Genomic DNA, 21,506 nt, shown 5'->3' with positions numbered 1-21,506 from the left:
GTTGCCTGGCATTAGAAACAAATAGCACATGAGAAATATGAACATAATCAAATACCATGTTGGATGTGCTCAAAGGCACAGCAATTAACATGTTATAACAAAGACTGACCTCAAAACCAACTTGAAGAAATGCAATATTGACATATTTTGGGAGTGCGTCTTTCCAAATTGTGTTTGATGAAATGCTTTGCAAGATATAAACACCTAAAATTTGGTGATGAACACTTAAAAAATAAAGCAATGAAAAGGTGTTTTCAGGGTCAAGTTTACTACCTTTATAAAATCCTCCAGCAGCATTACAATAGGAATGGGAAATTAAGCAGGTTGTAATTGGAATTTTATGTTTTGAGTTTGGACTTCCTTTTTCACTTCTTATATCTGCAATTAATTAAATAGAGGGAAAAGTGAAAATAAGTTCAAGTATTTGATTTTGTGAATTATGTCAAATACAGAACTAAAACTCTGGAGAAAAAGCTGAAGAGCACACTTAAGCATTCAGCTATAATGTCTAACTGCTAATGTAGCGAGAATCCCTAGAGAAAATCTGCATGAAAACCCAAAGACAATGAAAACGTATAGAGCAATAAGTCAAAAGAAACACATCTACTGTTCAAGTGCTATGATATGGCTGATCTACTCTCTACTCCGCCATACCTAACATTTGTATTTACTTAATGCTCAATTCACTTAAAATAACCTATACTCCAATAAATATAAAAGGACGCATCTCTGTAAAATTCTGCTGCAAATATATTCATTTGTAAGTTACATTGATATATACTTAAATCGGTTATGTAAATATACATGTGCTATGTTTCCATATTTTAAACACAGATTTAGTTTTGTGTTTACACATACACATCTAAAAGTTTTTTGGTGTGTAGCAAGAATATGAAAAATGTAAAAATCCACATAGAAACTAAAAAAAAAAAAAAAAAATGTACTGTAGGCCTAAAAATTGCCAGAATATTCTTTGAGAAGGAGTATGTGCATATATAAAGATGCATTATTATTAAATGGACAATTGCTGTAAATAATATTTGAATAAGAAGATAAAAGTAAGTTATGTATACTGCTGCTGCTACCATCTACTGTGTCTTCACAAGTTAACATCCGAGTGCAGTCTTGTTGGACATCATTACACCATCAAGTCTTTGGACTTTTTTGTCCAAACCAAGTCCCCTATGCACAGCTGAAGAATCAAGGAAACACATTGTGACATGAAAGTGGCTTTATTGCTGCTGCTGTGTTGACTCTTCCTTGATGATATTAATGTACTGCCTTTCACGTGTGTGTTTCAAGAGAACAAATCAGCATTAAATGCCAAGTGCTTCTTTTCTCAAACGTCTGCATTTTGTCCTCTGCTGCCTGTTTTGGTGGTTGTGTGTAGAGGTGTTTGTGGGCCTGTATTAGGCCTAATGAATGAACCTGGATTTCTGGGAGCATATGCCCTCTGCCAAATAACATACTTACTCAGAGATGTCTTGTGTGCAAGTCATAATGTATTCTATTAGGCTGCTTTAGTTAAATGCATATCAGATAGCTACATTAGTAGTTCTGTTCTGCAAGGCATGCAAACACCAAAGTCCCCTTTGTATTCATTATACTGTCAGTGACAATACTGAGCACAGATCCTGTAATAGCACTCCTCTCTTTTTTAATTTTATGCTATCACGAACCTAACTCCCATCCCAGACTTCGAAAAGTAAATGCTGTTTAGGGACTGTTCAAAAATGCAATGTGTTAAGTTATAAAAGTTAGTACAGTAAAACACCCTGGGTAACCCTGATGCCTTCAATCAAAACATGGCACAGTTAGCACCAGAAGTGAAAGATATGAACACGTTTACACACTGTGTGTATTTAGATTAGCTAGTTGTTTAACAAGATGTTGTAATAATTTGGAGACCATTTTAGGCAGCAACTTTATAACTACAAATGTCAACATGGAAATGTCAGATTTTAGCATTTTTGAAACAGCAGCTATTCTGAATATTATTAAATTTTTCTTTATTCATAAAAGCAAAAATATACATTATATACAAAAATATATTCAATATACACAATTTACATATTTAAGGAAAGGTTATTGTGCAATTTCTGAGGAATGGCCTAATATTAGTAAAGCATTATTAAAAGGGCATATTTTAAAATATTTAATAGTAACACAATTAACAGTTGTGAAACATTAAAATAAACGATAATTTTAACAAAACAGTAATCTTCATTTTTCATAACATATTTAATTATTAATATTTAATTAGAAATTGATATACTGTCTTTCAAGAAAAAAAAAATTACATTTGAGCAAGGTAAAACAAACAAAAAAATGCTGCATGGTCTGTGATATTTTCTAAGTATCGTACATTAAACAACTTTGAAAATCTGCTAGACTTAAAGATGTAAACAACAGTGATCATGTTATAATTTAAACCAGCCATAAAATATTTAAATTTAAAACGAACAAGGGCCGTCCATCAATATTTTTAAGATTTATGCAAAATATTTAATCTGAAACCTGTTATTTTATTATATTCCAAGTTCTTCATGATTCTCCAGCAGCCACGCATGATATTTATTCAACTTATGATCTTGAGGTGTAACCTAAAATAAAAGCATAAAGAAACTAAAAGCTAAACACTGCTGATAGGAAAAATGTCGGTTACATTTTATACAGATATAACAATTAAAAGATGCCACATACATTATTTTGAAACTAAACAATTTACAAACAAAGCAATCACTTCTCTAATAACTCTTTTTTATAAATACAGTGTCTGCAATTTGAGTAATATTTTGTACATTTGAAATAGAACAAGTTTGCCTACAGCATTGAAATGTTCAAATGGTTTATTGGCCTGTGCCTTGTGCTGGCTGGGATTGGCTCCAGCAGACCCCCCATGACCCTGTGTTAGGATATAGCAGGTTGGACAATGGATGGTTTATTGGCCAGGCAGCGAAAAGGGACTGGAAAGAAGGATCCAGACAAAGGTGATATTAGTAAATAATAAACATTTAAAACAAAAACTGTAATACTATGTTGTATGCAACATGAATTATAAAATACAGTTTTTCACAAGATGTAATTTACACAAAATGAGTATTAGTTAGGTCAGGTTAAGCCACAGTGAATTCGAAATAGCCACTGAGTCAGCAGCCTTTTAGGGTTTCTAACTCGGCATTACAGCAGTTAGGAGACACTTTATGAGAATGCATATACTGAATGTCAAAAAGCTGTCAGGGCAAAGACAACACCAGAAAGAGACCAGGCAGATTTAACTAGTAGTAGTAGTAGTCGTAGTAGTGAGGGTCATAACTAGAGGGTACTTACAGTATCAGGCAAAACTCAGAGGGAAAGACAGAAGAAAAAGCAAGAGAGAAAACAATAGAAGTAGCAAAATATCCTGCTGACTACCAATAGGACACAAAATCTCAGTGGGCCTGTTTTGTTCTTCTAAACCAGGGGTGTCGAACTCCAGGCCTGGAGGGCCGCCATGGCTGCAGGTTTCCATTCTAACCCTTTTTCTAGTCAGTGAGCAGTTTTCACTGCTGATTAACTTCTTTTCCCTTCATTTTAACAGCCATGTTTTTAAGGATTCAGTCTTTTGAATTGATTCTTTTCTTCATTTAAATGACAACCAAACAGAAATGAGACAGGAAACAAGCCAACAGATGACCAGCTAAATTGGGGCTTCAAACTCCAACCAATTTCAGTCCAACCAATGAGAAGCCGATTCTTGCTGTTAATTAAATTCATTATTTAATTCCATGGCTTGTTGCTGCTCACATTCTGCCACAGTGGACATTTCCAAAACTATTGATTTTCTTTTTTTTTTTTAAGAATGCAGTCAACATGTTTTGGTGAGCCGAGAGAGCAACCTTACGGAGACCTTCACTTTTCTTCATTTTCAGATATTTTGTGATGGGTACAGGTGAGCTGGTCATGCGGTGGCTTGGTTTGTGTCTCATTATTGTTTGGCTTATAATTAAGAAAAAAGAAACAACTTAGAGGCCTGAGTCAAGTAATTAACACTAAGGCAAAAAGTTAATTAGCAGCAAAAACTGGTCACTAATTAAGAAGATGGCTAGAATGAAAACCTGCAGCTCTTAGGGACTGGAGTTTGACACCCCTGTTGTAACAACTTTAGGCTGAGGCTTAGAATCAACAAGAACACACCGGACAAGGTGCTAGCAGAGTGGTTCTCAGGAAACAGGCCACTCAGAAGTGCAGGGAAACCAGGAGGTACTACAGGAAACTGCAATCTGGTATTCCTACAGTGAAGATCGGTCCCACATGATCTTGAAATTGATTCTGGGCTTTGCCTGAAGTGACTATGGGAAGGGGTACTTTCCCCTTCTCTGTACCACATTTTATTAAGTGCAACGTCAAGATGAGAACTTGGCAAATACTAAACTGGCAGGAAGAAGCAAGGCCAAGATCTGGAGAGTTTGAAAGAGAGACAAAAGCAGGTCAGAAAAGGGGTGCTTTAGTGTGGTCATGTGTTGAATAAGTGGGTAGACAGGAATTCAAAACCTATTTGGGGTCATTCAGGCAGGGGAAGAAAGGGGAGTTTGGTTTCTCTGTACTTTGTTTTTTCCATTTTTATTCATCTGTCTTTTGAGCATGTTTGGCTAATAAAGGCACTACATATTTGTATCTTCTGCCTCATGTGTGTTGTTCTAAGGCTGGAGGGACCATGGGGGCATCTTCCAATCACATTTGCTTGTTATAGTTTCCTTAGCAGTTTTTTACATCGTATATTTTTGCTTACCCGTTTCCATTCATTTACACAAAATATTCTGTAGGAGTCATTTCCGTATTTTCCAATACCATGCAATTCTATGGGGTATTTCCAGTTTTTAGCTAAGTATTCATCTGCAAAAAATAATAAAACTGTTACTTTAAAAGGCTTTCCACGTTGACTGACAGCTGTAAACTGTAAACAGTATGGGTGTGGTAGTGGGCTTTGCAATAAACTGGCAGGATTTACTGGCAGGAGAATCCAGGATTTACAGCTGCTTTCCATAATTCTGAGCCATAAAAAATTAGGATAAAAAATAGACAAATGTGAGAAAAAAGTGCACATTTTTATCAAAATCTGAAAACAGAATTCATACTACAAGTAGTAGTAGTAGTAGTAGTAGTAGTAGTAGTAGTGGGAAGCTTCTCTTCAAAGGGAGATTAAAACCAGTATGCTTCAAGATTTATTGAAAATATTTTTTTAAATTTACAAATTCTTGTAATGTAGTAGTGTGAAAAACTGCAAGATTAAAAGATTTCTAAGATTCAAATAAGCTTATTGGCATACTCTGTGTTTTACTGAAAATAACTACTAAATCAATGTGACCAGTCCCTAGTCCAGTGTTTCCCAACCTCAGTCCTGAGGCCTCCGTTTTTTTTTCCCCATCAGCTTCTGTTTTTAATTGGACTCCTGGGCTAATTAAGTTCTCTGTTTTTGGAACAACATAGAAATTGCAGTTATTTGAGAATAATGTATTTTTTTCTTTTTAACAATATTTTCATCTTGATTTTCATTCTACTTTTCTAGATGTTCTAGTTGTTTAATTAATCCATTATTTACTAATTGGTGGGTCTGATGCTAAAGTACTTGCAGCCTTTGATTATTCTGTGTTTGCCAGTGTGTCTGCTCTGCTCATTTTCAATTGGGATTAATAAGATACAACGTAGGAGAAAAACTGCACAGAGAAAGAGCAAAATATAATGAAATAAACAAAGAGAGTTAAGCATTTAAATCTATAGCAAAAGCAGAAATTTGTAAATGTCTCTCTATTATAAAAAAAATCCTAAAGAGAAACAGTAGGGCGACAATACGTGATCTTCACGTTAAGATCACGGAAGACACTTAAATGACCCGCGAGACTAGAGAGATTGGCCACAAAGCGTCTCGCGGGGACCTTAAACATGAGACTTTGCGGCAAGAGATTGACCCAGGACTGTCTCATGATGACGTAGAACATGAGATTCTTGCAAGATACACCCTACTTACAAATAAATAAGAGCAAGGGCAGCCAGCAACACACTCAGTCGTGTTTTGGCTTTGAGCACACACAGATCCATGGCTCTCAGCGCATATAAAGAGTATAAGGATAATGCGTTATAAATGAAACGTAGATGACAAAGCGAAGAAGAAAGCAGCACAGAGAAAACAAACTCAAAAGCGTTGGAGAGACAAAAAAGAAAAAGAATAATCTAGGTGCAAATTCAGAAAATAAGGAAAGTAATTATCAGCCTGGCACAAGTGGAATTGAAAAAAAAGCACATCAAATCGGGATGTTGGCGCTATACACATGCAGAGCAGGTTACAGATTATGAAAGCAGTGGAATTCGAAAGACTCAAAAAAAAAAAAAAAAATAATAGTTGGCGCGATACACATGTTGAGAAAGTTAAAGAATATGAAAGTAGGAAAATTAGAAAGTATAAAAAAAAAAGTAAAGATCGCAGGAGTGCAAAAAAATTAATTATTACTCAGAGAAATAAAGAAAAGGCAAATAGAGATTGAATATATGGACATAGGTGATATGTCAGAAGTATGTAAATATTGTAAGGCTTTGAAGTTTAAGTCAAGAGAATTTCAAAAACGGAGTTTACCTCACATACATTTATTGGTTACTTTGCAAAAAAAATAATTAACTGCTGATGTCGATCGTTTTGTCTGTGCTGAAATTCCAAACGGAGAAACCTATCCTGAATTATGGTACAAAGACCTTAAATACATGTCTCACTGACCTCATTAAAAAGATTCAGCACATTGGGACTCGAAAGATTCCAAATATTGTTTTTACAGAAGTTCTGAAATAAAAGTGAAACTAATGAAACAGCAACAATTCAAAGAAAAAAAAATCTTAAAAGTGTGTATCCGGAAAAACAAAAACGGGGGTTGGCGAGCAAAGCCCCCTAGTCTTATAAAATAAAAATCATGCTGTTGTGCTTTTCTGAATGTAGAATAAAAGAAAAATAATACCAGCTAATTAAATAAGATCAGTGCTATCAGATGTTGTCACTGATTAGGAATCTGGTTGGAACAAAAACCTGCAGTCACAGGGGGGCCAGAGGACCGAGGTTGGGAAACACTGGTATAGTCTACATGTAGGAAGGTGTAATCTATGATGTGTTTCACATATTTTTCATTTAGTGCCTTGGGGAACCCAGGAACTGTACCTTTTCATTGAGATATTTGTCAACAGCTAGGCACTGATTAAAAAAAAAACATATATAGTTTTTATTAAAAAAGCAACACCAAGGAACTATATTGCAAACAAAAAACATATTTACAGACAAACTAAAAAATGATCCTGTAAATGTAACACAAACGTACTCCCGATCATTACATAGTTTTTGAGTGGTTATTTATAGTGTACAACAATAAACACCTTTATTGTATTATGTATGCTGTTGAACGCAGCAGCTTTGTCCAGAAGTGTACAAGACTTTTTAAATTACATTCAAGCCAAACAAACAGTTTACTGAAGGTGACTGCATATATGCATGTGATGCTTGGCCAAGTATACATAAATGTTTGCTGTAGGATGACAAACTACCATAAAACTTGTATTAAAAATGAACAGAAGAGACTGTTTTAAATTTTCCAGCTGCATTCTCACAATCATTTCTATTATCAAATAGACAAATTCTATTATCAATTTATATTGTGTCGATTACCTAGATTGAGAGGGTGGCATGGTGATGCCTCACAGTAAGGAGACAAGGGTTTTTGTCCCAGGTTCTCCCTGTGTAGAGTTCCCATGTTCTCCCTTTGTCTGCATGGGCTTCTTCCCACTACCCACAGACACACAGATTAGGTGAATTAGTGACACTAAACAGGCCCAATTATGTGTTTGGTGTGTGGGTGTGTGTTCGTCCTGCGATGGACTGGTGCTCTGTCCAGGGTTTGTTCCTACCTTGCACCCTATGCTGGCTGGGATAGACTCCACCACCCAGCATGATCCTGGTCTGGATTCAGCGGGTTAAAAAAAAATGACAAGACATGACAAATTGAGAACTCTAGCTGTTAGGGTAGTGGTTAGCAATGCCATCATAGTGCCAAAGACAAGATGTTTATCCTTGAACAGATGTGTAGTTTGAAACATTGAAACCTACAGTATGTTCAAGTTTCCTTCCACAAACCAAAGTCAGGTATGGTCAGTTAATTTGTGACTCCAACATGGCTTGGCATAAATACATAAAGAATGTGTCAGAATATGTTTTGTGATTGACTTGTTTTTCCCATCCATAGTTTATTTCTGCTGGCCAGATAGGATACACCTCTGTGTTACCCTGAAGTTAATTCAGAAAATGGATGGATGAATGTTTAAGTGTGGTACTCTGTTTAAGGCTCCTGCTCTCTGCAGTCAACTGGATATAATTCAGCATTATAGACTAATCATGAGATTATTTACATGCAACATTCATTAAGAAAATGAAAAGGCTTATAATATTATATATACATACAGTTGAAAAAAAGCAAAAAAAAAAAAAATAGTTCGTAGTACCTGAAAATTTCACTATTGTCTTTGCTCTTAGCTCGTTCAATCCAAGTGGCTTTAACAGTTCTGCTATCTCTTTCCAGTCAGCCCTGCGAGCCACTTCTGGTGATGGATAGCGTTCCAAAAATTGCCAAAGCACAGGGATTGCCATCTTTCCTAAAACAGAAGACAGATGGAAAGAATTATGCAATGATTCATAGCAAAATTATTTGCCCCTTCCCGATTTCATCTGTTATTGAAAATGTTTGACAGAGAATGCTTTCAGGTCCCGCACCTGCGTGAGCAAATTTTTTTCTTCTTTTTTTTACTTTTCTTATTATTAAATGAACAACAGATTTCAACACTAACTAGCACTGTGTGAAAAAGTAATTGTACCTTTAATAACTTTAATAACTGGTTGTACTACCTTTAGGTACAATAACTAAAACTAAATGCATCCTACGATTCAATTGCGTCTTATGCAAGTTGTACCGACTCTTTCTTGCAGAACTTTAATTTAGAAACACTGGGTGTTTTTTGAGCATTACATGCTTCTGGTCCTGCTGCAGCATCTCTATTGGATTCATGTCTAGACTTTGTCTAGGACAGTCCAAAACCTTACATGTACTTCTTTTTAGTAATTTTGCTGTAACACTGCTTTTGTGTTTTGGTTCATTGTCTTGCTGTATGACCCACCTACATTTCAGCTTTAGTTCACAGATGAATGACCAAACATTCTCCTTAAACTTATTCAGAAGCAGAACAGAATTTATGATTCCTTCCACTGTGGGAAGTCACTCAGGTTCAGAAGAATCAAAGCATCCTCATGCTATCACACTACTGCCATTATATTTCACTGTCAGTATGATTTTCACGATTTGCATGAACTAGTTCAAAAGAGTGCGTTCATTGAACAAGCTCATTTTCTAAGAACGGTGAACTTAACGTAACGTATTTTCAAGTGAAGAACTTGAACGTGAGCTAGTTCCGTTTTATCTGACATTCTGGATCTGGTTTAGGTCCAGATTAAACATTTTGCCTTACCCTATAATGTAGGGGTGCAGGAGCCAAATCCGAATATGGTATTCAGATAAGCACAAATACAGTAGTGGACTTTTACGAATATTTATTTCGTACAAATTATTTGCCATTTATTTGTATTCGGAAAAAATAACAGAAAACCTAATAGGCCCTGTCTGTGTCTGCCTGCTTAAGCTGCACCCCGCTGACAAAAGCACACAGTGAAGCTCCGCTTTCACTTTTAGGAAAACGTTGTACTTTGTGAGGCCAATTTATATTTTTCCCCGTTGGACATGCAATATGTGATGCAAATTTTGATCTAGGCAGTGTAATAGGTTAGTTCACAGACATGCTGGTTCCACAGTCACTATTTGTGTCACATGGTTGGAAACAGAGTGGTAATTTATATGTATACTATTGTATCTATTAAATAAATATGCATCTATATAATTTTTTTTTTGACCGGGAGGATATTAGTATATATGGCTATATATATTTGTTGCTGGTATAACTCAATAAAGTGTATTTAAATAAAAAAAAGTCTTCCTAATTATTGTATTCTATTCAAGAGCACTGTAATAGCCTAATATAAGGCAGGCAAAATTGAAAAAAGTAAACTCATGGGTCATTTATTCTCACTCCTTAACTGAACATGAACTTGTGCAAAAGTGAAATGGTGAACTATGAACGTGAATTTATTCATTTTAATCTGTGCAAACTGAATTTTGAGCAAGTTCTTGTGAGGTGTGAACTTGCACAACACTGGTATTAGCTGTGCTATCTAACTAAGAATGGTTTAAATCTAAACAATCAACAAAGAGTTCAGTGTTAATGTTTGCAATACACCATCTATTGGAGTGCATTTTGCAATACATGTAGTAATTAAATGCATTGCATTTTTCATTCAAGCAGATGACCAATCACAAACATTAGAACTGCTTTTATAAATCCCATACCAATGGCATGTAACAGAAACATAGCAACTGGATGGATGCACAGATACACTGATGTCTGTCCTTTTATTAATTTGGATTCTGAATTAATGTCCAGCCTCCCATCCTCATTCATTGGTCAAGAGTCCCGTCTTCAGTTTAAAAGTGCATCCCCAGAGGTGTCACGTTTGTGTTTGTTGGCCTGTGCCTGGAGAATTTTGCCTGAAAAAGTTGTGTGATGCTGCCACCTGGGCTCACCACATTCAAGGCAAAGGATGAGGACCTGCTGCAATGCCAGTCATCTGACTAGCATTAATGAGATGGATTCAGACATACTAGATACTGGATGTGGAAACTGGCTCCTGGGATATGGAACCAGATTCCTCTGGTGTGGAAGTAACCAGACCTCAGGTTGAAAATCAATTAGCTACAGTTAGTTAGATATAGTCAAATTACAGAAAATGGTCTAAAAAAGGGAAAATATCCAGTTAGTGGCAGTTCTCTGGGCAAAAATGCTTTGTTGGCACCAGAGGTCAGAGGAGAATGGCCAAAATGGTCTGCGCTAGTAGAAAGGCGACAGTAACTCAAATAACCACTCATTACAACCGAGGTATGCAGAAGAGCACCTCTGAATGCACAATATGTCAAACCTTGAAGCAGATGGGCTACAGTAACAGAACACCACACTGGGTCCAACTCCTATTGGCTAAGAACAGGCAGCTGAGACTATAGTTCACAAAGGCTCCCCAAATGCAACACTAGAAGATGGAAAAAACATTGCCTGCTTCGATAATTCTCCATCACTGCTGCGACATTTAGATGGTAGGGTCAGAATTTGGTGTCAACAACATGAAAGAATGGATTCATCCTACCTTGCATCAACATTTCAGGCTGATGGTGGTGGTGTAATGGTGTGGGGGGATATTTTCTTGGCACACTTTGGGCCCTTTAGTTCCAATTGAGCATCATTTAAATGCCACAGCCTACTATACCAGAGTATTGTTGCTGGCCATGTCCATCCCTTTGTGACTGCAGTATACCAATCTTGTAATGGCTACTTCCAGCAGGATAACGCGCCATATCACAAAGCACAATCATCTCAAACTGGTTTCTTGAACATGACAATGAGTTTGCTGTACTCAAATGGCCTACATAGTCACCAGATCTCAATCTAACAGAGCACTTTTGGAATGTAGTGGAATGGGAGATTCACATCATGGATGTGCAGCCAACAATTCAACATAACTGTGTTATGCTATCATGTCAATATGGACCAAAATCCTTGTGTATTGTTTCCAGCACCTTGTTGAATCTATGCCACAAAGAACTACAGCACTTCTGAAGGCAAAAAGGGGTCCAAACCAAGCCAGTAAGTGTATGTGGATTACCTTCGTTTAATCTATAAAACTGCGGGAATAGAATTAGAAAATTCAACAATGTGAAACAGAAAACAGGATGTTGGGACAGCAAATTTATAACGACTGCTGCCACAAACACAAGTTCAAAAGTTAAATTAAATTGTGGTATGTGGCAGGCAGTGTGGAGTGATGGTTAAGACTTTGCACTTCAAACTCGGAGGTTGTCGGGTTAAATCCTGCTACTGACACTGTGTGACCCTGAGCAAGTCACTTCAGCTGCATATGCTCGAATTGGAAAACCAAAAAGAAATGTAACCAATTATATCATAAATGCTGTAAGTCACCTTGGACAAAGGTATCAACCAAAGAAGTAAATGTAAATCCAGCTAATTCTACAGATTAAAAAGATTTTAAACATGACTAGGGGGCTATGCCCCCTGTTCACTTCACTTGCCAACCCCCAGGTGTGGGTGCATGGCACCTGCTATCTCATGATTGAGCCATTTAATGTGTGTAGGGGCACTCCTCCATTATAGAAAACGATTGTATTTAAAGAGATGGTATATAGAAGGGTATGTAGGGTGCAGGAATAAGACTTAGTTATTATAGACAGAAAATCCGTTACTTGAGTATCTCTCTGAGACTGTCTATTTTAAATACCAAAGAATAATAAAATGTAAAAAGTAAATAAAAATTAAATTATATTAAAGCCTAATTAAAACAATATTATGACATTTCTTTATCCTCTAGCTTACATTTTATAAATGTTGCTTTTTTTGCATTTTTATTTACATATTGTTTGGGATAGTTTTCTCTTATTGGACGATTCTCTTTGTTCTTTTTTTATTTGCAGTTCTTTTTCAGCTAATGCCGCTGCTTTCCTATCGCAATCTAAAATTCAATGTTCTTGAACAGATAATTTGCTTTTCTGCCTTTCCATTATAGCCAACTGCATTGAAGGGCGAGTTAGCACTAGAGCGTCACGGGGAGGTACAGAGAAAAGATGTGCGCAGTAGGAGTAACGATTGGACGAGCAGTGTGGAGGGGAGGAGTCAAGGCTCAATATCGCTGACACAACAGACTTTTTTAATGTAACAGAGAGATTCTAGGTTATATAAAAATTTAACACAAAATAATTTTAATAAAAATACCATTTTAAATGCAGAACTTACCACTAGTTCTGTTTAAGAAAATTGTTGCAATGAGCAGTTTCCAAGGATCATGAAATAGGGTTTCCTGTACCAAAGAAAAAGGAGATCGAGGCGGTGTCCATTTCTTGAAAATGTTACGTCTGGGTGGGCTTAAACCTATAATGCAATAGTGAAAAAGATAGTAAAACAATTTAAGTTAATATATAATTCCATTTTAAACATCTATCTATCTATATATATATTATATCTCTCTCTCTATATATATACTGTATATATTTTAAATACGTCTGTCTGTCTAGGGAGGCATGGTGGCGCTGATGCCTCGCAGTTAAGAGACCCGGGTTCGCTTCCCGGGTCCTCCCTGTGTGGAGTTTGCATGTTCTCCCCGTGTCTGCGTGGGTTTCCTCCGGGTACTCCGGTTTCCTCCCACAGTCCAAAGACATGCAGGTTAGGTGCACTGGGGATTCTAAATTGTCCTCAGTGTGTGCTTGGTGTGTGTGTGTGTGCCCTGCGGTGGGCTGGCACCCTGCCTGGGGATTGTTTCCTGCCTTGCGCCCTGTTGGCTGGGATTGGCTCCAGCAGAACCTCGTGACCCTGTAGGTAGGATATAGTGGGCTGGATAATGGATGGATGTCTGTCTGTATGTCTGTCTGCCCGCTTTTCACTAATTAGTGGATTTAGATCGGGTTTTTTTCTATAATTTGCTTGAAAATTCCGGTTGATTTTGCGACTTCTCTCATCACGCTAAGAATCATAGTTCGCTTGCAGGAGCGATTTATTTGCACTAAGCTGCGAGCCGAGGAAGGGGGGGGATGAGCGTGACTTCAGAAGTAGGGAGCTGGGCGGGGCCCTCCTCACTCACACACCAGCCTCCGTTCGAGTCGGTCTACCTTTTGCCATGTTTTGGAGCAGACCTTGCCTCTGCTTAGCTAGCAATACTTGTTTGTTTGTTGATTTTTAAAGTTTGTCTTGTTTCACTACTGTGAGCGGAGTCGCGGTTCAGCTACTTATACATTTAGTACATTTATTCAGCTAAACTAAATATTCTTGCTCTTGTCTGTCCTCGTTGAAACCAGCACATCATTTTTAGCAAGTTAATATGAATATCTCATTTGCCAGTTTAATGTTAACGGTATACATACTTTTTAAGCGGAGACTGTTAGTTGTGATACCTCTTTTAACAACCAACCAAACCAGCTCAATGCATCAAATTTTTTCCTCTTGATGTTGTTTGCATAAAGTATTTTAGTATTACTTGGGTTATGTATACTCATCAAAATTATCTATTACCATATATGCCTATTACGTATGGTAATTGTACACTGACGGAATCCTACTACATGTAATTTTACAAGACTCATTGTTCGCAACAGTCCCCGAAACAAAATTCAACTCAATAAACAATATATTTAACGTTGTATATTTCAGTTAAATAATAAAAAAAATAAAACTTTTCTTAACTAAAACACACAATACAGCATACTCAAATTAGGTTACCTTCTTCAGAAAATTTCCTTGAAAAATAAGGACTTCTTTTTCTTTTGTCTACATACATTTTCATACTGAACTCTCCTGCCAAATAAACAAAAAATACATAAAAAAAAAAAAAATTACAAAGTTGCAACAGATTTCCCTGACATCTATGCAGCTTGAGAGAACAAACTCTAATTCATTATAAATAACAGTACAGTCCAACAGTGCAAATAGGGAATTGCAGTTGTTGTTGTTGTTTTAGTGTACCCACCAGAGGTAGTCAGTAAATTTAACAGAAGTCATGCACATTTATTAGAGCACACATGCTACAATATTACTTAGCTTAAAATTCAGTTTACACTGCAATTCACCCTTGATGGGGTGTCATTCCACCACAGGAAAGAGAGACACACCAACCTAACAGGCACATTCTTTAAATATGGACAGATAATACTTAAGAAACACACACATAGAATATGTATGTGAATATTAGGGAGAATATGCAAACTCTACACACACAGTGGCAGAGTAAAGATTTGAACCCAGTATCCTGGAGCTGTGGTGGTAAATGTGGTTCCGCTGAACTGCCCTAAAGCAAAATAAATAAATCAAGCAAAAAAAGACACATTTTAACTTGTGGCATATACTGTTTTTGGGAAAAACCTGTACAGAACATTATAACAATCATCATGAGAATGGCCTCCAAAAAAGCATGCCAGTCTTATCCACCTAATTTTTCCAAAAGGTCGAGTTTTGAAGATCCCAAAAATCCAACTCTTTATTGCACCACTATGTAACTTATTCCACATATCTATGGTGGTATGAGTGTAAAGAAAAACTTCACCTACAGTAGCCAATAGTTCACAACAGGTCTTAATGCACTAATTCCTGGAGAAAATGTTCAAAACAAATTTTAAAAATCACTTGACTAGCACTCTCCTTTAGGAAGAAAAGTTATAAATCCAGTGGCAGTTCTTTTGGTAATTGTAAATATGACCAATTAGGGGATGACCTCTCATGAAAAGCAAGTGCAGCTATTGAAGCACACAGCTCCATGATGAAACAGAACATAAGGAGTTTCAAAAGACACAATGTGAAGCTGGCATTTGTTATTAACATTCCTCCTTTAACGTTGGGCTAAATGTGCTTTTCTTTTTTTATAATTTGGAGGAAAAGAAACTATTAATTCTACTATATATAATGATTTGGATGTTTAAGCCTTGGCTTGCCACCTCTGATGCAGTTTTTCAGCTTGTCTCTAATACAAAACAAATGATAGTGTAGTCAAATCATTACCTTTAAATATTTTCAAAATAAGAAAGCTGTAACACAGTCTGTCAGTGGCTAGTTCTGCTCTGCACCAAGTTTCTTCAGATACATTTTCGTATGGCATGACACTAAAACATTTAAATCAAGGGTGCAAGAGAATTTAATGTTTAGGTGAGGTTGTTGGCCTTCTCATTTGTGATACCTGAACCAGGCAGAGTACTGCATATCACATACCAACTTTATTTTACAGATATTTTCCCTGCACTCTTCGGGTGTCTGTTATACAATGGTTTGCGTTAATAAAGTGTGATACCACTACACAAACATATACATATACATGCTATACCTCATGACCAACAGGAACAACCTGTGCTTTTTAAAACTGGCAGAAGTGGCACTACATGAACCACCTAATATTAAACTTTACCTTGGCTTTGCCTCAATGCTGCATCATTCCCATCCTGAGAAGACAATACGTCACTGCCATTTTCAATCACAGCGTCTACATCAAGAGAATCGTGTCTGCCGTCATCAACATGGGGATGATCCACAGGCTTTTCCTCGGTAGAAGAGGAGATGGAGTTACTTTCCTGTCTGATGTTCATGTCTGATTTTTTATCACTTCTTAGAATCCTTTGCTGAACTTTATTCTTCAACTGCCTTACACTCAAATCTTTTACTTTACACTTCTTTGTGTTTCCTTTTTCAGAATCCCTGGATGAATTTCTCCTTTTACCTTCAAATTTTGTAGACTGAATGCTTTCTTTTATTCTCTTTCCAGGACTGGCTGAAACAATATTATTCTGTACCAGCTTACTTTTCAAAGACATAGTTCCACATCCATTCTTCATTTTCAGAAGGTTTTTTTGATCTGAACCACAGTTGCTAGGCTGTGTTTCACTTATAGGTCCAATATTATTTCCGGGCTCACAACACAGTTCTAAATGTTCATTCACTTTGGACTGTGTAAGAGATATGGTGTGGCATGGCTCCTTTGATTCATGCATTAGAGATGCTGCTTGGGGAAGGCCTTCCTCTTTACATGTGGCATCAGCACTGATTTGAGTGTCAGTGTCATTTTTTGAAACTTTGATCCATTTCCTTGTAGGCTTTAAAGCATTAGACTTTGGGACACAGAAATCAAAATCTGCAATTGTAAGATTACAGTCGTCCGTGCTCTGCAGATATTCCTTAAGTGCTGCTTTGGATCGGAATTTCTTTCCCTGCGGACTAAGAAATTTAAAATGATGCTTAAATATATACATTGCTACCCTATGTCTGACTGAGGTCTGGTCCTGTACCTCCTGTTAAAAGTAAAGCCTGTTAATTTATTGATAAAAATGTACATTCTACAAATATTTTTTTGCATGCATCACTGGTAATTGTAAAAGAAGCAGTTTATCCTGAATCTAAATTGTAATTGCCTTACATAAACTGCAGCTCCTGATTAAATGATCAAGTACTCAAAGGACCTACCTGATCATAAAAACATCATATTTTCCAGCTGTTTTCCCTGTAAGCCTCTGATGAATCACTTTAACCCATCCCGGAGGGACCCTGTTCATTTCTTCAATAGAACCCTTGTTACAGTTCTGACAAGAACTGGCCTCTTCACTTTTTACTTCTTCCTGCATTAAAAGGCCATATGAGCCCTGCAGTTCCTCCATTGGCTTTATATGTTATACTTCATGGAAAACAGTCTTCATGAATGACTTCTGAACTATAAAAGACAAAGGAAAATGAAACAAAGGGAGAAGTTATCATTTCCAATCTAAATGGAAAATTTCTCACACAAAATTAAAGTTAACATTCTGTTTGGGGGGATATGCTCTCATCAAACTTATTTCAGCTGCTTACTATATACCGACATCCTCATTCTTTTGAGTAGTACTGAAACATTAAAATAAAAAAAAAAAACAATAAAGGAAAAAGAAGAGCCCAGGAAATGCAAGTTACATTTAATTAAAGTTAGAATTCCAATTTCAACAAAAGAGTTTCAACTAAAGCCAGGATTTCTATTTTCCATATAAGTCCCAATAACATTAGATTTAAAAAATAAAAAAAAAATGGGTGGTCTCCCCTCGACTTTCTCATATACTCAGATATGGGGATGGATATTTGAGGAGTAAACAGCAAGACAATGATTATATTTTTTTATATTATGTACATTAAAGAACCATCAACAAGTCAAATCAAATTAATAATATACTGAATAATTATTATAAAAGTAAAGTTGAATAAATCAGACTTTGCAGCTGCATGAATAAAAGGTAAAGTACTACTTCTGGTTAACAGAAATAGCCCAAAATGTGTACCTAATACTTGTATGCAAAATTCGGTTGACCAAAGTGAAAGCGTACTCAAGTCATCGTGTTTACATACACACACACACACACACATAATTCCAAAAATCGTATTTTCATACTCAGGGAGGTCTAAAAATGTCAAAATTCATCAATATCTCAAAATGGAATTTTTGGTGGAATCCAATAGTTTCCCTATACTTCATATATGAGAAAGTCAGGGAGGTCTAAAGCATTGAGATTCATTTAAATCTGGACATCGAATCTTTGGACGATTCCAACATATACTTTGTATATCAGAAATTAAAAAGGGTCAATGAAAGTAAATGTGAAATCATAAGGCAGACAAACTGAAATAGTTCTAAAAATAACTATTATCAAGATAAGGCCATGAATATTTTAATTATAAACCAAAAAAAATAATGTCATACTTTCAACAAAATGCAGACCACTAACAACAACAATGTAGTTAGATAATTGTTTGCTAAAATATAAACAGAAGAGCCCGTTGAAAGTTAGAAAAAAAGGTAACATTGGCCTTTGCCAGAATGAGGAAAGATAGGAGAACAGAAAAACAACAATGAACCAATAGTTTATCATACTAGAAAACACACGGCCTTCTGGTTCTCCCAAGATCAAAGTTTCAGCTCCAGCACTTTGCGAGTACCAGCAGGTTGCTGTGCCACATGTGCTCAGTGCTTAGCGGACGCCAGGACTGGCATTTTTCTTTTGGGCATGCACCAAATTAACAGCATTCTGGACCAAAATCTTCAAATGCCTTTCGGACAGCCTTGGTGTCACAATTCCTCCTAATCCATAACCGCTGTGTTAGGCGTGCCCTGAGATGGGCTTAAAGTGGAAAAGGAGAAACAAACCGTAATTGGCTTTACTTCACTATTAGCATGAAGACTTATCTTCCGCAACTGAAAAAATCCTAGTCCATCCCTTTTACGTCAGTGGGTAACTGATGTTATATACTCTTTGAAATTGGGGGGAAAAAAAATCAGATTCTCACTTAGAGGGTTTGTTCAAATTTTTTAAAAAAAACCTGGCTGGACCTAATTAAAAACATTTTAGAATAATCTTTTATATTGGGGAAAAGGATTCTTTCCTCTCTTTTCTACTCTTCAAGTTTTACTCTGGCTGTTGGCCTTCCTCTCCTTCTCTCAGGTGGGAGTTGAATTGAATTTAGTTTTGTCAAGTTTGATTTGTTTGTATGTATGGAATGTTACTTGCTTTTAATAAACTTAATAAAATAAAGGACTGGCATTCTTCTTCTTCCTATCGCATAATCAGCTTCTGCAATTTGCCTCATGCTCAGCAGACATCAAAGCTCTTCTTATTCCTTCTGCTGCATAATCCATCTGATTTGTTTTCCTATGCAGTTTGCCATAAGAAAGATGGGAACCTTGAAAAATCTGCAGAGGTGGATGCAAGCCACAAGTTTCGCTTCACCAGCATGTTGTTAAGACCAAAATCAAGATTTTATCCCCAGTAGATAATAAGTAATCGCATGACAAGACAGACCAACCCTTAATGTTTTACACAGTGTTTGTAAATTGTGAATGGTAGTGGAAGCACTGTTATTTATAGCCTTCGCAATTTACAACTGCCTTGTAAGCAGACCTCTTCTCATCAATAATATGTTTGCAGCAGAAAATCAACTTCATACATTCAGAGAATCATCTTGTCAGCTAAGATGGGACAAAAATCAGCACTTTACCACAAAGTAATGCAAGGAGCTCTAAATACACATCCTTGCAAATAAGGGTGTTTTGCAAATCCTTAAAAAAATTGTTACTAGCCAGGTCAATTATCTTCAGAGTCCTAATTAACTTACACTCTCTTTGCTGAAAGTAAGGTACAAAGAAAACAGACGTTTACCGTTTGGGACTGGCAGAGGATAAAAAGGGTACATGTTTTTTTGATTGTATGCATGGATCACAGCTTTCAAGCAAACATTACTTGCAAAGAATATAACCAATACTACACGTGACCACTTTATTGCGTGCAATTTAAATTCGTCAGATTATTCAACTAGACACAACTACGTCTATCAGACGGACCTGAATCAGCCGAATCATCCAAAATTTCTTAATTGTTCATACCACACAAATGATCATTTCCTCGAATTAAACATGACATTCTCCACTTTGACAGCGTATTATTTTAGAGTCAAAATAAATAACTATCCGTTATCCATTTGTTCAATGTATATAAAAGCACCCATTTATTGGGCGTGGGAAGCTGTTGACTGCGTTAAAGTGTATTTTCACAAAAATTGAGTACACACAGCTTTCGATTATAGCGCCAAAATCAGATGCACGAAAACAGATACATAAATAAACATCTAACTGGAAATAACTTTATCGTTTTGTATTCTGGCCTGTTATGTAAACTTAGCATATATTAAGCTTTATAATATATTTTAAGTTCTCACCTTGTTGTCACCACAGTACTCAAAGGGTACTTTAAAAACCAACACTTTAAAATACAACAGCACAGGTAATAACCAACACTTCCGTAATGTTAAACGTAGAGAATGGACGTAGACACAGTAAACACTCTAGTCCCGCTTTTTCCCGCGACAATCGTGGCGTGAATTGACTTAACCCCGCCCACTTACTGACGATCTTGCAATTGATTGGCCAGCAGCTCTGCAACTGCTTGTGATATACAGTAGATAGTTCTGCAAAACATTTGGAAATTCCAAATTGGAATTACAGCAGTCACTTTGGCTCAGAAAACAATGATAACAGATTTGACCCACTCATTCATTTGTTACGTCAGTTTGTGCAAGAAATCACGAAATTCTTTCCGCACCCACTCTCAACTAAAGCACAATAATTCACATGAAAAACCAATATTCAAGTATATACCCCTAAATATCACGACATAGACAAGTAAGCGATCAGATGTAATCACTTGCTACCAGGTTTGAGGACCGATCCTACTCATCGGTGGCAGCGACACCATGAGTCAATAGAAAAACAATTACCTTCAGGGGCTTTGCTAGCACCGGTACTTAGCCATCCCCCACAATAAGATATGTGCACCACTATTCGCATATTTATACCTCTTACCATGAATGTTTCAAATTAAATAGATGAGTTGAAGATAGTTAGATGAAGCCCACTGTATTTTTATTAGGCTAACACATTTATCCAATGCAACTTGCAACATTTGAGAGATAAAAATTGTTATAACCACCACCATATTATTTTGTATTTGTACGATTTATAGTAAAAATGAACTATTGTGTTTAGAACATTTGCAACTATGTATATTGAAATATTGCCTCAGTAGTATTTTTGTTAGTTCACTTATCGAATTACAAAATGTCTAGTTGTGGAATGGATACGCATACAATTCTATACCTCTGACTTACTACTTGCTGATTTTCCCATCTAACACAGTAAAGAAAACAGAGGCTTCAGAGACGGCGAGGATCACCTGTCAATCATTTTATAAGCTCCATTCATCTGTTAGAGATACTACGAAACAACTAATCACCTT

The 21,506-nt window shown here is 36.5% G+C and overlaps 1 protein-coding gene across 2 annotated transcripts; it reads right to left on the bottom strand.

The window, feature by feature from the left end:
• Positions 1-2,269: 2,269 nt before the first annotated feature.
• Positions 2,270-21,499, bottom strand: mbd4 (methyl-CpG binding domain protein 4). 2 transcript variants are annotated; one of them, XM_039771555.1, is made up of 8 exons: positions 21,444-21,499; positions 17,164-17,407; positions 16,115-16,917; positions 14,443-14,517; positions 12,967-13,101; positions 8,512-8,661; positions 4,772-4,875; positions 2,270-2,603 (listed from the first exon to the last, which is right to left on the bottom strand). In XM_039771555.1, the coding sequence occupies exons 2-8, from the start codon at positions 17,352-17,354 to the stop codon at positions 2,529-2,531; spliced, it is 1,533 nt and encodes a 510-aa protein (XP_039627489.1). In that variant the 5' UTR covers positions 17,355-17,407; positions 21,444-21,499; the 3' UTR covers positions 2,270-2,528. The 2 variants fall into 2 exon arrangements, with proteins under 2 accessions (XP_039627489.1, XP_039627488.1); XM_039771554.1 differs by lacking the exon at positions 21,444-21,499 and adding an exon at positions 20,431-20,559.
• Positions 21,500-21,506: the final 7 nt, after the last annotated feature.

The sequence above is a fragment of the Polypterus senegalus genome, chromosome 12, assembly GCF_016835505.1.
Source record: "Polypterus senegalus isolate Bchr_013 chromosome 12, ASM1683550v1, whole genome shotgun sequence".
Lineage (NCBI taxonomy): Eukaryota > Metazoa > Chordata > Cladistia > Polypteriformes > Polypteridae > Polypterus > Polypterus senegalus.
The sequence above is the reverse complement of the archived record's forward strand: the minus strand, read 5'-3'. Positions and strand labels throughout refer to the sequence as shown.

Bases quoted from the DNA above. Each gene is read 5' to 3' on its own strand.
- mbd4 (XM_039771555.1), bottom strand. From the start codon at position 17,354: ATGGAGGAACTGCAGGGCTCATATGGCCTTTTAATGCAGGAAGAAGTA. The intron at 14,518-16,114 runs GTAAAGTTTAAT...TTTATTTGGCAG, and splicing joins AGCATTGAGGCAAAGCCAAG to GAGAGTTCAGTATGAAAATG. The intron at 8,662-12,966 runs GTAAGTTCTGCA...CTTCTGTTTTAG, and splicing joins TTTCTTAAACAGAACTAGTG to GAAAGATGGCAATCCCTGTG.